Raw genomic sequence first — 17,919 nt, 5'->3', positions numbered from 1 at the left:
AAGGTGAATGCTATATCTTCCAAGTATGGATGGTAAGGAGTAAGGTCAGAAAGCTGTAGTCACATGAATGGTTGAATCTTGGGAGTCTTGATGCCTCGGTTGAAGTTGGGTCCTCTCCCAAAATGAGATTCTATCATGTGACCATTCCTTAGGTAATCTGGATCCTCTCCCAAAATGAGTTTCTATCATGTGACATTTCCTTATGTAATCGGATCCAGTACGTTTCTATTTGATGAGTGGATCTTAATTCCTCACCATTTTTTTTTTCAGGAGAAAAAAGAGAACACCATCATATGTAGGGTTTTATAGAGAAAGTTATCGAGATGTTAAAGATACATATAGTATTTTAAGAAACTACATCCAGAAACAGACAGCACCACGGCATTAGATGAGCAATTCAGAGATGCGTAAACCTAGCAAAGAGCTATAGGGAGTTCATTCAGAATTGAGAATCTCAACTAGAACAAATTGCGGATCAAAAAAAAAAAAAGAAAAGACCAGAACAAATTCTCTCATTCACCACCTTGCATTGAGCACCTCAACAAATGCATTCTCTTGTTTAGACTCTCGAGTCTCCAATTTCACCTTGAAGAATGAAGATCATGTGCTTGCAATAAAAAAGATGCCAAACTGGGTCCCTCATCTAGCTAGGCTGGGTTTTCCCTATTGTCTAAAAAGACCAAGGGTGAGTTGCCCTTAAAGAAGTTTGTCTATAGCTTATGGGCTTTAGACAAGTTGTTTCGGCTATTTGGACTTTTAAATGACGTGAGTGAAGAGAATGATATGCCTCAAAATTCATGCTTTTGTAGTATTTAGCCCCTTTTTTTTAGACAACAAAAACACAAATTTCAAGACAGGCCAATCTCTTGACATACATATACTAAAAGTCTATTTAACGGAAACAACTTGTCTAAAATCCTTAAGCTATAGGCAAACTTTTTAGGGAAAACCCACCATTAGTGTCTGTTATTGGAAGAAGTGTTTTTCGTTTCCATTACATGTTTAGCAATATCAAGCCTTTTGCCCACAGAATAATAGCCAACGGGAAAAACTCAATTCAGTCCTCAGAATCAATAGATCAAAATATTGGTTCATTGGAAAAATGCTAGATTCTCACTTTCCAGTACAAGGAAACAATAGAAAGCAAATGCGGATATACTCATCTTTTTCCTGGATGTTTCAACGAATATGAACACAGATCAATTCCTTGTATGAATTACATAATCGAGACAAGGCCTAAGCTTTTAGAGTAGGGTTAATGGTGCAACCATTTTCCTTCAGGTCACAACAGAAATTATGAGACAAGAGAAGCATTCCAAAATTTGTAAATCTATTTAGAACGCAAACCAGGAATGTTTCTCAGTCCCATTTTACCAAGGACAAGCTTGGGAATTGCTGGAGGGTTGTCGAGCCCCATACATCGGCTGAACTCATTAGCAAGCTCCACAAGTCTGTACTTGTCCCGACCCACAATCTTATTAGAATTGTAGTAACCAAGCCATGCCTGGTATGCGGCTTCTTTGTTTTTCATCTCTACATGAGACAATGCTCGTTCCACCTGTTCGGTCATTCGTTAGTATACTAACAGTTTCCTCAACAGTTGCCAGTACTGATAAGGATTTGCATATACAAGACGAAATTTCTTTATCAAATTAGAGAACATGAACTGACTAAGAACAGGAATCTATATAATAAAACAGAGTGGCTTTTGACAAAATGCCTACGCATACAAATAAAGTAACATCCACGGCCATCCGATCATATTTTCATGTCAAGATTGTAGCCATCAGGTCATTTCTTTTCAAAAGATGCAAAGAATATTTTGCTAAGAAATCTACCCCCTCTCTCCTCACTTTAAATGTTGCCTTCTGTTATTACGAAAACGTCTCAAAATGATAACTAACGCTATGTGTAGATCAGGCGGGTTGAGCAGGTAGTTTATTTACGTTGAGATGATTTTACGTTCTGACTTGCCTTTAGGCACATGCATCCACTAGTTTGCATATAAAAGATAGTATTCCTTTGTCCACAACTCCACATAGACGACGTGAGCTGACTATTACCAAAAATTTGCGCATAAAATAGGGCATGTCCTTGTCTAAATAGAAGAGATAAGCCAACTTGTTTAGCTGGAAAAGTTTCTTGCCATTATTTGGCTGATGGGTGGGGAAGAAGAAAAACCAAGATAAAAATTGAAGATTAGGAATTTATGATGAGGAAGAACTGTAAATTCTGCTTATACTAACCTTTTTGTTTGTCTCTGGATCAATCGAAGGTATCTGGCCTTTTGCAATTGGCAAATCCTTAATAGAAGACAAAAAGGATTCCTCCCAATGTGCCAATAGCAATATGCCCTGGCCTTCTTTACCTTTACGACCGGTTCTACCAAGTCGATGCACGTACTGCTCTCTATCGGATGGCAAGCCAACCTGCAATCGCAAATATGCTTTCTTTCAACTAGTGGCAAACAGAAAAATAAGAATGGTATCTTTAATTCTGTACAAAATACATATACACAGATTTTGAGAGAAGAATCTCCTCGCTCATTTAGTATAGCTTTAGAAATGTCCAACTCAATCAGCGGACTAAGGATGATGTACTCGAAGGCACCACTATATATACGGGAATCAGACATATCCGTTAATATGCTTTTGTAAAAACGACTGCATTATTCATCGATTCAACAATATTCAAGTTTCAACAGAGATAGAATTAAGTGAGTCCCAACCATATATAAACAACCAAGTGATTCAACATCTTAGACACTAGGAATTAGGAAATCAACATGATACCTGTATGACAAGAGTAACATCGGGATAATCAACACCACGTGCAGAAACATCAGAAGTCACGAGAATAAGGCCCTTTGACTTCCGGAATTCATCAGAGACCCTTGTTCTATAACTTTGTGGCTTCCTAGAATGGATCTCTCGAACATTGAGATTGAGCTCACCAAGGAGGTCAGCAACTAGCCGCGTGACCATTGCAGTAGTGCAGAACACAAGAACCTGCAAAAAAAATAAAATTCTGGGGCAAATATCAAAACACTGACAAACAAGTGTCCTGGACATTAAGAGCAAGACCACAATCTCACTGCAAAACGATACACTCACTAGCAAACCAACATGATCAACGCCAACCAAGAAACAGTTATTTTGAAACCAAAAAATTAGCCAAGCAAAAAGTTTACCCATGCAAGTCATATAGCACTTCAGTACTTCTCAAAAAAAAATAAAAAAATAATTGAAACAAATAAAATAATCTATTTGAGAATATTTAGGCTAAGATAATGCAGAGAAGAGGCTTTTCGACTGCACTGTACCTTGTAATCTACATCATCTGCGATATGCTCTTTCAGTAGAACATACAGTAGTGGAAAATGCTTGTCCAAAGGAGCAACTAGATGCATCTGACTGACCTACAATTATCCAACACTTAAGGATTCAAGATTACAGAATCAATATATTAGTAAAACAATTGCAGATAGCCTTCAGCATACCTGTGAGTTTGTCTCCTCAGTACCCTCTCCAACTGTATCGATAAATTCATGATCTCTTTTCAAAGCAATATGGCAAATTTGCCGGACCTAAGTATCAGAAAGCATAATCAAAATTTCCCTCTGAGTAGAAAGTAACAGAACTTGTTACCACACAAAAGAAAAAGTAAGAAGTAAAAACCTCTTTTGGAACAGTAGCAGAAAACAGAAGTGTTTGACGTTGTTTTGGAACAGAAGCTATGATCCTCTCAATATCTTTGCGGAAACCCATATCTAGTAAATGATCAGCTTCATCAAGCACAAGGACTTTCAAACCCATGAGCCGAGTTGCAAATCCTGCTGTATTCTCAATGTGATCTTTGAGTCTTCCGGGAGTAGCAATAAGAATCTGAGTAAGTAAATTATATCAGCTTAAATAAATCTAAGTATACCCAGACAAAATAAATGAGGGTCGGTGGTACCAAGTTGATGCATACTGCTACATATGCAGACAAGCAAACAGTTCAAGTTTTTAATGGGTTGTAACAAAGATCCTTGTCCAGTGGAACTTACAATCGAGTAAATTGACATTAAACTTCTATTTGTTCTCTCTGCAAGTACTTTCAACAACATTCTGCATGGATGTTTGCTGATTTAATTTGCAATGAGAATCATAAAATCATATTTCACACATGCCCTGGCGGATCTCCTAACATGGTGCAATAAAATCAATGCGCCAAAATTCATAACGTTGCATCGTCTCTTACAAATTAGTTGCTATGATGAGAAACTCACCTGACATGGATTAGCTTGCATACGTTTCTGCTCTAGAGTAAGTCTTGTACCTCCTATAACTACTTGGACACCAATTGAAGGATGATACTTCAACAAGGTGTTAGCCTCTGCAGCTGCTTGACTAGCAAGCTCTCGAGTTGGGCATATTACCAGCACAATAATTGGGGGTCTCTTTTGATCACGATCCACAGGGGGTGTTTTGACTACCACTTCAATCGATGGAAGCTGGGGAAAAAAAAAGAAGAAACACTGAGCTACCTAAAAAAACATCAGTTACAAGGTAATAGGATTCACCAAATAGGCCAACATTAAGAGAGTAAGAAAGCCCTCAATTCTAGACAAGGCATTTGTTGACAATTAACTTCACATGTACGCCCAAAGATAAAGTGTTTTTACCAAAAATGCAACAGTTTTCCCAGTGCCAGTTTTTGCCTTGGCGAGAACATCCTTACCTACAAAACATCATTGACAAAAACAGGTCACATGTAGAGAGAAGAATGTATCATGGATTAGGATAATTTAAAAGGATGTAAGTTCTTAGCATCTACTCATGTTAGGTTCAAAATCACTTTCTACTTCATACGCTACGAAAGCTGCCAAAAAAAAGAATGGAACTCACTGGATGTAAAAAAAGCACCAAACCAGTGAAACCATCCAGATCTAGAAAGTTTTACCATTAGCAATCCTCAATTTGAAACTTTCCTTCTCCTTTTTCTCGTTTCTCTTTTGGTTTTCGATTTTGGAATAGGTCCAATGTAGGATGTGACACACCTTAAACTATTTTAGAGAACAATGATTGGAGCTCCTAGCCTAACGAATGAATTACTACATGCCAAGTTCCATTCAACCTTTCATCCATTAGTAAATTTTTACAAACCACAGGGAAAAAAACATGTACCAATTGGTTGTACATCTAAAAATACTATGAAAAGTGTAGTCAGTCTCCTGAATAAACCTTAACATTAAAATAATTAATAATGGAAGAGATAAAATAGTTTAAGCTTTAGCACAAGCCTTTCTTAAAATAATTAGACAGGCTAGGAAAACTAAACCTTTAAGAATGACAGGAAGTGTTGCCTCTTGCACCACAGTCATCGTCTCGTATCCAGCATCTTTAATTCCTTTCAATGAAGAGGGAGAAACTGAACATTTATCAAACCTAAGGACATTAAAAAAACCAAACGTCAACAAAACAAAAGCAAAAGAATAGGCTGAATATCAATACAAATTACTAAAAAGGGCCTCACATGCAAACTATTCCAAGCAAAACTCCTTGTCATTTAATTCTATCTAAGGGCCATATCCTTTCTGATTCCCCAACAATCGTGCATTCACAATCACCTCTACCAAACAGAGCAGCCAAAGTTCATTCCCTAGATATTTACCATGTATGACTTGTAGTTCAGGAGATGAACAATGGCACCTCGGAATTGCAACAGCTTATTACTGTTGCCCATACATAAATTATAACATGCAGGTATACATATATAAGTATAAAGAGTTTATTGGTATTGCCCTTCCAGTCTGCCAAACTGCCTTAGTTAAATTTATCATGAACAAATGCTTCTACTTGCCCGGTAGTTTGTACCACAAAGTATGGCTCTTTGTATCAATCCCAAATCTTTTCCTTCCACATGAAAATTGAAATACAAACAAGAGCAACAAAAGTCTGTCAACTCTATCCGCTTCAATATTGTTTTCAATCTTCCTTCACATGTAGCTGAAGAAAATTTTCGACAATGGATTGACTGTCAAGTTCACTGAACACCCTAATTCTAGATTATACTTTTACCGATTACATTTACATTTTTCACAAATTGTAAGTACCTCAGTCCATCAGCAACCTTCCAATCCAAGCAGTACGGCAATCAAGTGCGATTTTGGATAAATAAACAAAAGAGCAACAGCCTTTTTCGATTATCTACTTACACCTCAGGGAACAACTAAGCACCTCCCTTTTATAAATTCCTGCAATTCTTAGCATAAGGTTTCCTCTTACCCAAAGTTTCTTCTTTACATTTATGCAGCCCTGCATATCCAATCTACTGTCCTCTACTCAAAAAACCAAAACATGATATATTCCTCAAACCAGCAGTAACACAAATGCAGGAGATTGGAATAACAAAAGAAAAAAACTACAACAGTTAGAATGTTCGGAACAAACCTGGTCTCGCTCAAGTACGAGTCACTTCTGCCAGGCGAACTAGGCACAGCCTGTGAACTAGCTTGTTTCTTTCTGGCAAAGAGAGAACCTGCATTCTTGAGCATATCATCATCATCACTACCGTCACCATCCTCTTCTTCTCCCTCACTGTCTTCTTCACTTATCAAATCACTAAAGCTCTTCATTAACCCCCGTTCCCCTCCCTCATCATCATCACCAATTTCTTCGTCTGAGGTCACCAAACCACCTTTTGTCAAACTTTTCCCGCTTCCCTTCAATTCACTACTACCGTTACTCCTACCCCCTCGTACCCCTCTGTCCCGCCCATACCCAAAATCTGAACCCCTCCCACCTCTCTTTGCTAACTTCCCTTCCCCTTCATCATCATCATCACCAATTTCTTCGTCTGAGGTTACCAAACCGCCTTTTCTCAAACTTTTGCCGCTACCCCTTAATCCACTACTTCTATCACTCCTACCCCCTCGCCCCCCTCTGTCCCGCCCATACCTAGTATCCGAACCCCTCACACCTCTCTTAGTTAACCTCCCTTCCCCTTCCTCCTCACTATCATCGCCAATTTCCTCGTCTGAGGTCACAAACCCCCCTCTTTGCATACTTTTCCCGCCTCTATTCAATCCACCACTGCCTCGGCCATTACCCCTACCTCCTCCTCCCCCTCGGTCCCGCCCATACCCAAATTCCGAACTTCGCCCACCTCTCTTAGACATTGTCGAATCCTTCTCCCCTTGCCAACCATTGTCTCTCCTCCGTGACACAAACCCATCATCCTTCCCCTCGAATTTACCACCAAACCGTGTTTTCTCCCTCGAATATGAATCCCTGCCCGTTAGCCTATTGGAAGTTGAATAATCATCCGAATCACCATCCCTTTGCCTCTTAAAGGACAAAAACCTAGCCCCATCCCTCCCACTTCTCTCATCCCTACCCCTACCCCTACCCCTACCCCTATGACTACCTCTACCTCCACCTCTATCTCTACCCGAACCACTGCCACTATCATCATCATGAGTACGAAACGAGTTCGATCTCAGCCCACTGACCCAATCACTGAGTTCAGCCTCATCGTCAATAAGGCTCTTCGAAGCCCTGACCTCGGCCCCCGAACCGGACCTACCACCGGTCGAAAACCGACGAAAGCCGAGATATTCTGTTGGGAGCCCTAATCTTGTGGAGAGAGATTGGTACTTGAGCTTGTGAGGGAACATCCGGGAGAAAACGGGGATGACCCGAGAGGAGTAGTGTTTGAGGGATGGGTTGGTGGACTTCATGGTGGAGAAACGGGATAGCGGAAGTGACTGGTTGAGGAGACGGAGGTGTGGGAGGAGCTTGACGGGCATGCTACGGTGGACAATTTGAGAGAGATTAAGCCAAAAAAAAACCTGGATTTTCCAGTTAACGGTGGTGGAATGGGCAATGAGGAGTGTTATTGGGGGAAGTTTATACTGTGTAGGGGTTTTAGAGTTTAGACGTTAGGGGTTGCAGCGACGAGAGAGAGAGAGAGTGTGTGTGTGTGTGAGAGAGACGGAGAGGGTTTTATTAGGGTTTAAGGCGCCCGCCCTCTGCTTCTGATGGAGACTGGGAAACTGAAACAAGGCTCTTCTGGTCATTAGGGCTCATAAACGGACAAGGGGCCCTCATGTGCCTTTGTTTAAAGTCGCACGTATGAGAGTGTAGTGTGATTCAAATCGATCACTTTGTATTGTAGACCTTAATACATACACAGAACAGTCTCGTAAAAAACTGAATCAATCAGATATCGATAACACAATTAACAAATCACGTTTTTCTGTAAGCCTTGTTCAAATTAAGAGAGAGGACTGAAAAAATCAATTTTTGCATGTTCGGTTACTAGAAAAATAATGGGAATCCTAAAAATGTTTTTCCCACCATGACTCTTTTTCACAGAATTCATCCCATAACAAGGTAGGAATTTATTTTTCTGGAAAAAATTTCGCTAGCCAGTAACACTTCCCTCCTCCTGACAATCACTTTTTTGGCACCAATATCAATTTCCTCTTCTCTCTTCTTATCTTAGTACTGGGTTGACATTTAATTTATCTTTTCTTTTCTCTATTTTCTTCTGTATTTCTTCTTGGCAAGGTAAATCTTCGATCTCAATTTTTCGTTCAAGATTAAATCAATATCTAGATTATATTTGTATGGTCCGAATAATTAACCATTCTTAGTTGGAATTCAAGACTTATTTTAAGAATAAGTATCACTAGGTATATTATTTTAAAAAAAATATGGTGATTATTAATTCATAAAGTTACTTTTGCCAAAGTTTGTCATTGCACAAACAACTTTTCCACAATTTTCCTTTTTGTGGTAAATGAACAAACACATTTTGGTTTTCCTGCAAAAATTCTTTGTCAAATGAACACTTACAAAAACATAAATTTTTCTTTAACTTCACTTTAATTCACTTTTCTCGGGATTAACTTTTTCTGCTTAACATTCTTGGCAAATGAATAGTGCATTAATAAATGAACAACTAAAATTTGAAATATACGCACCAAAATTATTTGATTTCATCAATAAGCTACCATTGCTGATCGACTTGATTTTAAAATGGAGTTGTTCGTGTTTAGCTCTAAACATTGAACTGTTCAGATTACATTTTCAAGATCGAGACAAGGCCCGATTGTAGACACAGGAGCCTTCTGTGCTCCAAAGCAGACAGAAACTGGTTCAAGCACTTACCCAAAAAAAACTGGTTCAAGCTTTGTTTGTTATCTCCTTTTTTTTTTTTAACAGATGCTTGGTTTGTCATCCCAATCAAACTGTTAACGAGTTGAACACGAATTCAAAGTCAACCCGCTTGGTTGTTTACGAGCTCTACCTGTTATTGGATTTTGAGGACTAACATCTCGGCTCGTAGTTTTGAAATCGGAAGTGGGAGGCAGCTGTGAGCAAAATACAGCAACATACAGAAGAACGCAATCTCACCATACAAAAGTGTTTTAGGCGGTTCGGATTTAAAAAAAATTCTCCTAAGAAATGGAAGAGTTTTTTTAAAATCCGGACCATTAATTGCCAAAACGGACAGTGAGATGGGGCACACACCACGCTGTTGTGTTTCCTCACAACAGCCCCCGCTTCCTTTGAAATTAGTTGTGAATTTACAGAATTTACAGCTTGAGAAGTGTTTTCGACAATTAATTAATTCGTGTATTTTATAAAGCAAGAGGGCAAACTGGCAAATTAATTATTTGAAAAGGGAGGTTTAAATTTTGCATTGTATGCTCAGAGTCAAAAGGAAAGAAAGAAAATGATACTTACATCCTCTGAGTGCTTGTGGCTGAACTACTGCTTAGCGTTGCAAGTGGAGTGATTGATCAGTCATAAATACTCCCATGTATAATGAGTATGACCGGAGTTCAAACCTCACTAACTACAACAAACACTATTGACCTTCGCCGAGGAAAAAAAACACACATGCGTAAGAGTAGAAAAACTTGTTAAACAAAAGCAGTACATCCAATTAACTAAGCAAAAGAAACACTAGCAAAGCTCCCATTTGATCAGGTACATGATGTTCCAAAGAAACAACTGAAACAAGAGTCCTTCATTCAGCACGTAGCACATATTCATCAACTATACTTGGCAGAATTGGAACCCAGAATCCCATTACACCGGATAAAAACAAGACCTATACGAAATAGGCAGCCTTCCCATAATTTTACAGGCTCGCCCATGATTCACTTGAAAGTTTTCTCCTGCTCCCTGGTGATCCATTTCTCCCCATATATCTCACTGGTCGTATCATGATTGGATAAAAAGGATGGAGGTATAATACTATTCTGCAATGGTATAAAAAAATAAAAAAATTCACCCCAAAAAGAAACAAGTATCTCCCTTTTTGCACATTAGATTAGAGTAGGATAGGTTTATGGGCACCTTTCCAGTCCACCCTTTGGGTTCCATCCTCTAAATTCAGACACCACTCCTTTATAGTTTATACCATTTCCGTTTCCCCTTCTATATTTAGCCTTGTTGTCTAAAGAAGAATTTTTACGCCACCTGACCAGACGAAACAAGAATTTGTTAACCTCCGACGGATTACGCAGAGAGAATAATGCCATCGTGTCCTTTGGAGTGGATGAAACAACAATGGGATAGCCGTCTCCTCTATTCCTTATAGCCTGTGAATATCCAATTACGAATTAAACTAGAACGTGAGAAATGCTAATGGAGGGGGGAAAAACCCAGCAAACATTATACATGAAAGTATGAAACAATCAAAGCGTAGTTGATGATGGAAAAGGAGTAGTTGATACCTTAAAAGCGTCTTCATCGGTTCGATCATCTCCAATGTAGATAGGAAGGACATCACTAGAAGCTCCGAGTCCTAGTGTGTCGAGTAAGTAATTTAGAGCATGACCTTTATCCCACTCCATATCAGGACGTATCTCAAGCACCTGTACAAATCCCATCCCCAAAAGGTATCAAAATAGGTCAAGAAAATGGGATAAAATGATTGTTTCTTGGAACTATAATGGAGATTATAAGAACCTTTTTGCCCTTTGACATGCGAAACTCTTTGTATTCTTCAAGTATATAATTTACCAGCTTTTCGAGGGTGCAAAAGTCCTGCATTTTAAACTCTATGCTAATAAGCTACAGTTATCTAAGTCGCAAGTGATTTTTTTTCCCGTCTCACCATTTATGAACACGAACGACACATACCTCATCACGTACTTGTCTGTAATGTACAGAAATGCAGAACTTATTGTTTTCGATCACGACGCCTCTTATACTTCTAGTCTTCTCACTCAACACGCATAATATCTGCCACAAGCACAAGATAAGTTAGATACACATGAGAAGAGGAAGAAAGAGAACTGACAATAGGTTTTCCAAAACAGTGGACTGATCATCTGCAAGAGGTTTCATTAGTGATGAAATGCAACTAAACCTGTTTACCACCTACCTTATGAATTGCTGGCAAATACTTTATCGCCGGTTGGAAGATAACTACTTCATTACCCTATAAAAAGAAACCATGTAACATTTTCTAGTTAGGTCAGTTACGGCCGATTCAACCATATCAACGCCAGTACGCCACCAAAAGCATTGTAATCAGTTCTTGCTTGTGTTTACCAGGTTTCCTAGTAGAACAAAGCAATTCTCACCTCTCTATCAGCAACACTGGTTTGGTGCTTGGGATCTCCATTGGTCATAGACTGCACTGGAGCTGCTATATCCAATCCATGACTTCCAGCATAGTAAACACCGTCTAGTTCTACAAAGTCATACACCTAGAAGAGGGAAAATAAGATGTTACATTACTTTTATAACAATAAATAGAATATGCAACTAGTTAATTTTTGGTCTATAGCATCACCTTATCACGGCTCCTTCCACTTATAATTGCAGTGGGAAAACAACTGGCAACTTCACGCACTGCCATTCGCATCTGTAATGTTTCTCACAATTTTCATTACTCAGGTCGAATTTCATTTAGTTATCACCATGGCCTATGAGTCTTAATTATGTATCAAACTATACCCGGAGTTCATACTCACAAAGAATAGGAACTTTCACAATGAACCATAGTTACGATGTCTCATGAGTCATGAGTAGAAGATTATTCACCTTATTGGTCATGAAAGCCTTTTCAGGATTTTCCACGATATCGGAGAGCGTTCCATCATAATCCAAAAACACTACCATCTTTCTCCCTTTTGCGATGCTCATCATGTGTTTGAATGCGTCCAAGGCAGAAGGATGCTTTAACTGTAGCCAAAAAAATGGATAAATTTAAGGTCAACATCATCTAATGTAAACATGGGAGAAGAGGAATGGTACAGAAAACATGGTTTCAAGATGCAAAATGGGAAAAATCTGTACCACAACATGAATCAATAATGTCTATTATACAATGTGCTAAGATGAACAACAAAGGAAATTAATACTTTGGCTGGAATTAATACAAAGGAAATTATACGATGTGCTAAGATGAAGAACCATGCTGAGTCTACAGCTCAATTTGAAGATGAAAATCAAAATGACTATGCAGAACTTACCAGCCATGAGTCATATGGATCCAAAATAGAATTTCCATTCTCAATTGCTGGTAATTGCAGCAATCCCATCTCTGTACAATCAAGTGTAAAATTTATGTCTACCTGCAAGAAAATTTTTGAGTTAGATGGTTGAAGTTGATAATAGTAAGTTGCTTTCTGGAATACTAAGATTAAACTGAATTCTGGAAGACAGGTTCCAAGACGAATGCTACTTTTAACTTCCTATGAAATCAAGCTATTTATTTTTGCTTGGCTTCCCATGTCGACTTTGTATTGTGGAAAAAAATATCAGTAAGATGCTTCCGTTTTTTGCTCATGCGTAGGTAATATCTTACTACCTATTGCCTTTTCATTTGGATTTGTTGCAGAGAAAGAACTTGAGGTGGAAGTGGGCACCTAGCAGAGGTTTTCTAATCTTCTCAGGGTATTTGGTTTATTGCATACCCTTTATTCGAAAATGATTGTATAACTCCAAGGCATCGAAGGGATATTTTTATATGTCAAATTTGATGACTCATCGTTTGATAGTCTTTGATGCATTACTATTCTCTGACTCAGCTGATACTGACTGAGCCTAACTAGAAACTAAATTAAGGTTTGTTTATTGGAACTTCATTTGGCTGCGCTCAACCATCAATTCATCAAATAAAACTGACGATGCCAACTAAATTTTAAATCCTTCAAGCAAACATCAATAATTGTTGTCAGCTGTTTTGACATATAATCGATGCAGTGAGCATTATTCATTTCAGGAGCTCTATATGATGCTTTCAACTACCTTCATGTTAGTGCCCATGTTAAAATATTCAACCTGATCTGCCATGTGTTGAAGAGAGAATTAGAAGGTTGAGTTGACTATACCCATACTTCTAACAAAGCCTTGCCTTGGCCATGGCTGAATGACATCAGTCTTGCGTTGAATCTCACTCACACAAGAAAAGGAAAAGCAAGAGGAAGCTATGAGGCAAGTGATCTACTGACCCAATTGCTAAAAGATCAGAAGAGCTTTAAAGAGCAACTTCAAAACTTAAAAGCATCTATTTGAGATACAATGCTCTTCTAGTCCATTTTTACAGTGAGACCAATCAGATTTCGTCCATCTGTGATGGTTCAAATTAACAAAATCCAGGATGTGGGAAGGGGGAGACCCTAAGTTAGGCCTTCTTGTTGACAACTTTGGTAAGAAGTACCTCTTTTTTTCTTTTTTTTGAAGGGTACTTTGGTAAGAAGTACCCTTTGATTTGACTTAAAGTGCATTAAATGTTTGTTGCATTAAAAAGTTAGAATTTCAAAAAGGGACAAAAATTATGGGACGGAGGGAGTACAAGATTTGTGGCTTCTACGGTCTTTAACGGTTTTTATTTTCAGCCTAGCCATCTATCAGGTTTTTTTCTCCAACATTTGACAAGAAACTTTCAGCTCCAACTAAATTCTGAAGTTTGCATCATTCTCGTTAGGCACATCCATTAATTGTAACATTGTTTTCTAAGCTAATCATCACAAAACATGCCCTAACAAGTAGGTGACCTTGAATCAAACAAGTTAGAGGAAAGCATGCAATTTCCAACTTTCCTAGCAAATACCAAACAAAACATCATCAAATAATACAATGACGAATGCGTATAAAGCATGCAATTTCAGACTTTAATTTTTTTTTTTTGCTAAGCAATTTCAAACTTTATTACCAATACCAAACAAATCACCATCAAATAATACAATGACGAATGCGTATATTGTACCATAACCACTACTAGCATATTAAAAACCAATCAAAACATGCCCCAATAAATAAATTTAGGCTCAAGTCGCATCGCAGAAAATAGTAAAGTCCAAACTTCTTCCCCAACTATGAGTTGACTTGCCAAGAATGACATGTTGGCATGTTTGGCACTGTTTTCATTTTCTGTTCTATGTTTTCACTATTCAGAGAATTAGAAAACAAGTGTGAAAGTACTTTCCCAAAAGAAACTTGTCAAAATCCAGGAAACAAGAAAACTATGCTTTTGAATTTTTTTGTAACAACACTATGCATAATAATCCAACAATTATAAGAGATTATGTTGACAAATACTAATTTTGTCCCCGTTCCCTTCCTAGTCAACGAGAATTTGTTAAATTTTTTTATGGTTTTTGCTTCCGAAGTAGAGAAGAAAGAAAATGAAACACTACCAAACATAACCTAACATTATTAGTCCAACCAACCAAATATGGCTGAGGGGTGTTGCTGCTTATGGCTGCAGTGGTGAATGTGTCCCCTAATCCCAGATGTACTGCAACGCAAACAAACCTGGTGTTTATTTTTGGTGCAAAAAGTGGCCAGTTCTTGTACAGATATTGAAGTGTGTCTACTACTTCCTCAAAAGAAAAGGGGGGCCTGTTGTGTTCTGTTCTAACTATACGCTTGTTCTTTCTCCTTTTTATAGGTTGAACAATCACAAGGATCTATGGTGTCAAAGTGAACTTGAAAATTCAGGGTGCCTAATTTACATGGACCTCCACACCGTATGTGCACCGTCAGATTATTTGTGTGGGACCCCGGAGTGGGCCCTACACACTGTATGTGCACCATCAGTGCCCATTTCATCGGTACACATAGAAGGTCTCTCTACTGCCTGTGAATACAAACCCAACTGAGAGAAACTAAGAAAGCATCATCTGTATAACCTCTAGTTTCCTAACGCGCCGGGAAAAAAGAACAACAAAAAACAAAAAGCCAATGCAGTATTGACGCATTCACTCCATGATGGCCCTAAAACAGAACAGTAAACAAAAAACTACTACTAATACTACGAAAACCTAGAGCACGTTTCCACTTTATTATTCTACTACAGGCTAATGGCAATAATCAAGTTGTTTCCGCTAAATGGTACTATTTGATGTATTTGAGAAGAATGAGCTGCCTAGAAATCAATGAAAACATGGGCTTTATAAGTCTATTTAGTTTAGAGCGGAAACGCCCCCCTAGTCGTGAAAACAGCCATTGTAAGAGCAAATCCACCCTTTTGTGCCTAATCTCATTCCAAAGCCTTGTGCCAAATTTTGGCAATGCCGTTTTGGTTCCAAATTTTGCATCAACTTTGGCAATAGCCAAACTTGCCAAAATTATCCAAGTCATTTGATTTCCATTAAAAAAATGGGGTGGGTTTAATCTAAAATGGTCTGCTTTTGAGATTATGCTCAAATGACACCAAGACGATGTAGCAACATTGTTACTCCATCCATCCCATTCTGCTTGATTGTTAAGCAAAGTCGTGCATTTTTACCTTTAAAAAAAAGGTACTTTCGAGGATATTTTTTCGAACTCTTCAAAACTGTTGAAAAGTATCTTCTGAATGATGATTTTTTTTTTTTTTAATTTCTGGAGTTCAAGATGATACGGTTTCCGTAGGAAGCAAACAAAATGTAACAGAGGGAGGTTTTTTTTTTTTTTTTTAAAAACTTTTTGACACCGTAAAACGACCATTTTAGCACCAACTGGTGGACTTGCTCTAGCGTATCCTCCAAAGAAAATTGGCCATTAGTCTTTCCAATGTCAATCGAAATTAAGCGCGACGTATTGCATTTTTGCAGAAATTGAACACCAATGTGGACTCTGGTTGACTGTGTGTCTGAGAGACAGAGAGAGCAGTTCGAGTGTTCAGTTACTATTTTTTTTAGTGGAAGGGCAAGTTGGGCAACAAATATATAATATTGGTATTACAGTGCATGTACCACAACTCTGAAAAAGACCTATTGACAAATAACACATCTAAATCAAATGAAGGTTAAACCAACGATAAATTAATTAGACGATTATATGCCGGAGAAGCGCATGCAACTATGCAAGAAGTCGATGAGCGACTTTTGATTATTAAATTGCAAGGAAGAAAAGCGATAATGAAACACTGTGAAGGTGCAAACATAAAGGCTTACCGGGGTTAACTATGCTGTTCTTGGAACTGTATCTAGGCGTAGTATGAAGACTTTCTGTAGTATGAATATGTGATACTCGAACCACCTTATAATACGGGAGCCAGGAGCCTTACGCTTTGCATTCGCGCACACACACAGGGGATGGAGGGAAGAGGAAATAGGAATGGGCTTTAAAGGAGCGATTTGAGGGGATTTTCGGAAAGCTTCCAATTTCCAAACACCTCAACTTTCCTATTTTATACGCTAGGGTTGTGCCGGTTCGATGCATAGGATAAAAAAAAATACATTGATATTTTCGGCCCCGTAAATTGAATGGACACATGCTAGTTGATAAAAATATAGTTTAATAGTATTTTTTTTTATCTCGTGTTTAATGCAAGCTAGCATTGATTTCATTCTATAAACTAAAAAACATAGAGATTAAATTCTTTCCACCGGCAGTGACACTTTTCCATCACCGCCTTTTTTCGATCCTACCGTGTATCTATTATTGATCTGGACCGTTCATTTTGTAGATCTCACATAATAATGTATCCATGTAAAAAATAAACTTGATCGGACATCGATAGAAGTATCAAAATTTGAATTTTGCTTTGTAAAATGGACAGTTTATATTTATTATTATTAACAGAAAATCATATTGTCCATTTTATAAACCAAAATTCAAATTTTGATATAACTCTCGAGTTTCGATGAAACTGATTGTTTGCTTAGTAATACTATACCGCGGGTCTTATAATATGAACGGTTCATATTACAATAATAGACGCTCGGTAGAGCCCATAATAGACGGTGGTAGAAAAATGCGGTTTTACGCCATATAGAATTTATTCTCAAAACATATATGTGTGAAAAATATATTTTGGAGTATCATGTTACGTGCCAAAAAAAAGTGTGGAATAATTTTTCCTTCCCTGCATCTCCCTCTCTCTCCCACGTTTCCCTCTCTCAACTACTCTCTCTCTCTCTCTCTCTCTCTCTCTCTCTCTCTCTTATAAACCCTTTTCCTCTCTCACATAAAGTTCAAGCTATACCATATTTGTTGTCTTATTGATAGTAGAATGTTCTGTTATGGAGTAATTATATATATTTTTAAAAGTCTCTCAATCTCGTCCGAAAAATATTGTGTTGTTCTTTCACGATGCTGGAAATAAATGATTTTAAGATTTGACCATAATTTTCCAAGTTGTAATTCTTGATTTTCTCGCACAGGAAGAAAGGTTTCGTAAAGAATTTTCCTTCGAACTTCTAAATCGAAAAGTATTTCTACCATTTATTGAGAATTGGGAATCATAATTGGAAGTTTAATCTCCCACTTCGTATACTTGGTGGTATTTTTTCATAGCAGGGCCACATAGAGTCAAATATCGAATGTGCAAAAAGATTCGACTAAATGGTTTGAGATACTATAGGGAGTATCAGTTAGGATCCTCTAAGGAATCTCTTAAATTGTTAAAATGTGGATTTTTTCTTTCCTGATCAAAATTTCGATGATCTGAATTGTTCAATGTATTCAGAATGCG

General features: G+C 38.0%; 2 protein-coding genes and 1 long non-coding RNA gene across 7 annotated transcripts in view; all 3 read right to left on the bottom strand.

Annotated features, from left to right (window-relative positions):
* LOC131334571 (uncharacterized) overlaps nt 1-17,919 on the bottom strand; it is a 33,059-nt gene that overhangs the window by 9,703 nt on the left and 5,437 nt on the right. The window lies entirely within an intron of this gene.
* Nucleotides 1,035-8,072, bottom strand: LOC131334562 (DEAD-box ATP-dependent RNA helicase 31-like). Its single transcript, XM_058369648.1, has 10 exons — nt 6,435-8,072; nt 5,323-5,429; nt 4,667-4,722; nt 4,271-4,495; nt 3,678-3,884; nt 3,500-3,586; nt 3,323-3,418; nt 2,793-3,008; nt 2,247-2,429; nt 1,035-1,558 (listed from the first exon to the last, which is right to left on the bottom strand). Exons 1-10 carry the CDS (start codon nt 7,790-7,792, stop codon nt 1,331-1,333), a joined length of 2,763 nt encoding a protein of 920 aa, XP_058225631.1. The 5' UTR covers nt 7,793-8,072; the 3' UTR covers nt 1,035-1,330.
* Nucleotides 9,947-17,919, bottom strand: part of LOC131334568 (probable trehalose-phosphate phosphatase C) — a 79,737-nt gene continuing 71,764 nt past the window's right edge. Inside the window, exons 2-11 of one of the 5 annotated variants that reach the window (XM_058369661.1) lie at nt 12,823-12,880; nt 12,485-12,586; nt 12,054-12,194; nt 11,803-11,874; nt 11,591-11,716; nt 11,389-11,445; nt 11,145-11,246; nt 10,971-11,048; nt 10,736-10,876; nt 9,947-10,600 (exon numbers count right to left, since the gene is read on the bottom strand). In XM_058369661.1, the coding sequence (XP_058225644.1) occupies nt 10,346-10,600; nt 10,736-10,876; nt 10,971-11,048; nt 11,145-11,246; nt 11,389-11,445; nt 11,591-11,716; nt 11,803-11,874; nt 12,054-12,194; nt 12,485-12,553 (1,041 nt within the window). In that variant the 5' untranslated portion in view covers nt 12,554-12,586; nt 12,823-12,880 and the 3' untranslated portion in view covers nt 9,947-10,345. Of the gene's footprint in view, nt 10,601-10,735; nt 10,877-10,970; nt 11,049-11,144; nt 11,247-11,388; nt 11,446-11,590; nt 11,717-11,802; nt 11,875-12,053; nt 12,195-12,484; nt 12,587-12,822; nt 12,881-13,262; nt 13,323-13,345; nt 13,635-16,396; nt 16,436-17,919 lie in introns of those variants that run through there. The other 4 variants (XM_058369662.1, XM_058369659.1, XM_058369660.1 and 1 more) reach the window with 4 other exon arrangements.

The sequence above is a fragment of the Rhododendron vialii genome, chromosome 7a (assembly GCF_030253575.1).
Source record: "Rhododendron vialii isolate Sample 1 chromosome 7a, ASM3025357v1".
Lineage (NCBI taxonomy): Eukaryota > Viridiplantae > Streptophyta > Magnoliopsida > Ericales > Ericaceae > Rhododendron > Rhododendron vialii.
The sequence above is the reverse complement of the archived record's forward strand: the minus strand, read 5'-3'. Positions and strand labels throughout refer to the sequence as shown.

Bases quoted from the DNA above. Each gene is read 5' to 3' on its own strand.
- LOC131334562 (XM_058369648.1), bottom strand. From the start codon at position 7,792: ATGCCCGTCAAGCTCCTCCCACACCTCCGTCTCCTCAACCAGTCACTT. The intron at 3,885-4,270 runs GTGAGTTTCTCA...TTACTTACTCAG, and splicing joins TGCAAGCTAATCCATGTCAG to ATTCTTATTGCTACTCCCGG. The intron at 1,559-2,246 runs GTTAGTATAAGC...ATGACCGAACAG, and splicing joins ATCCAGAGACAAACAAAAAG to GTGGAACGAGCATTGTCTCA.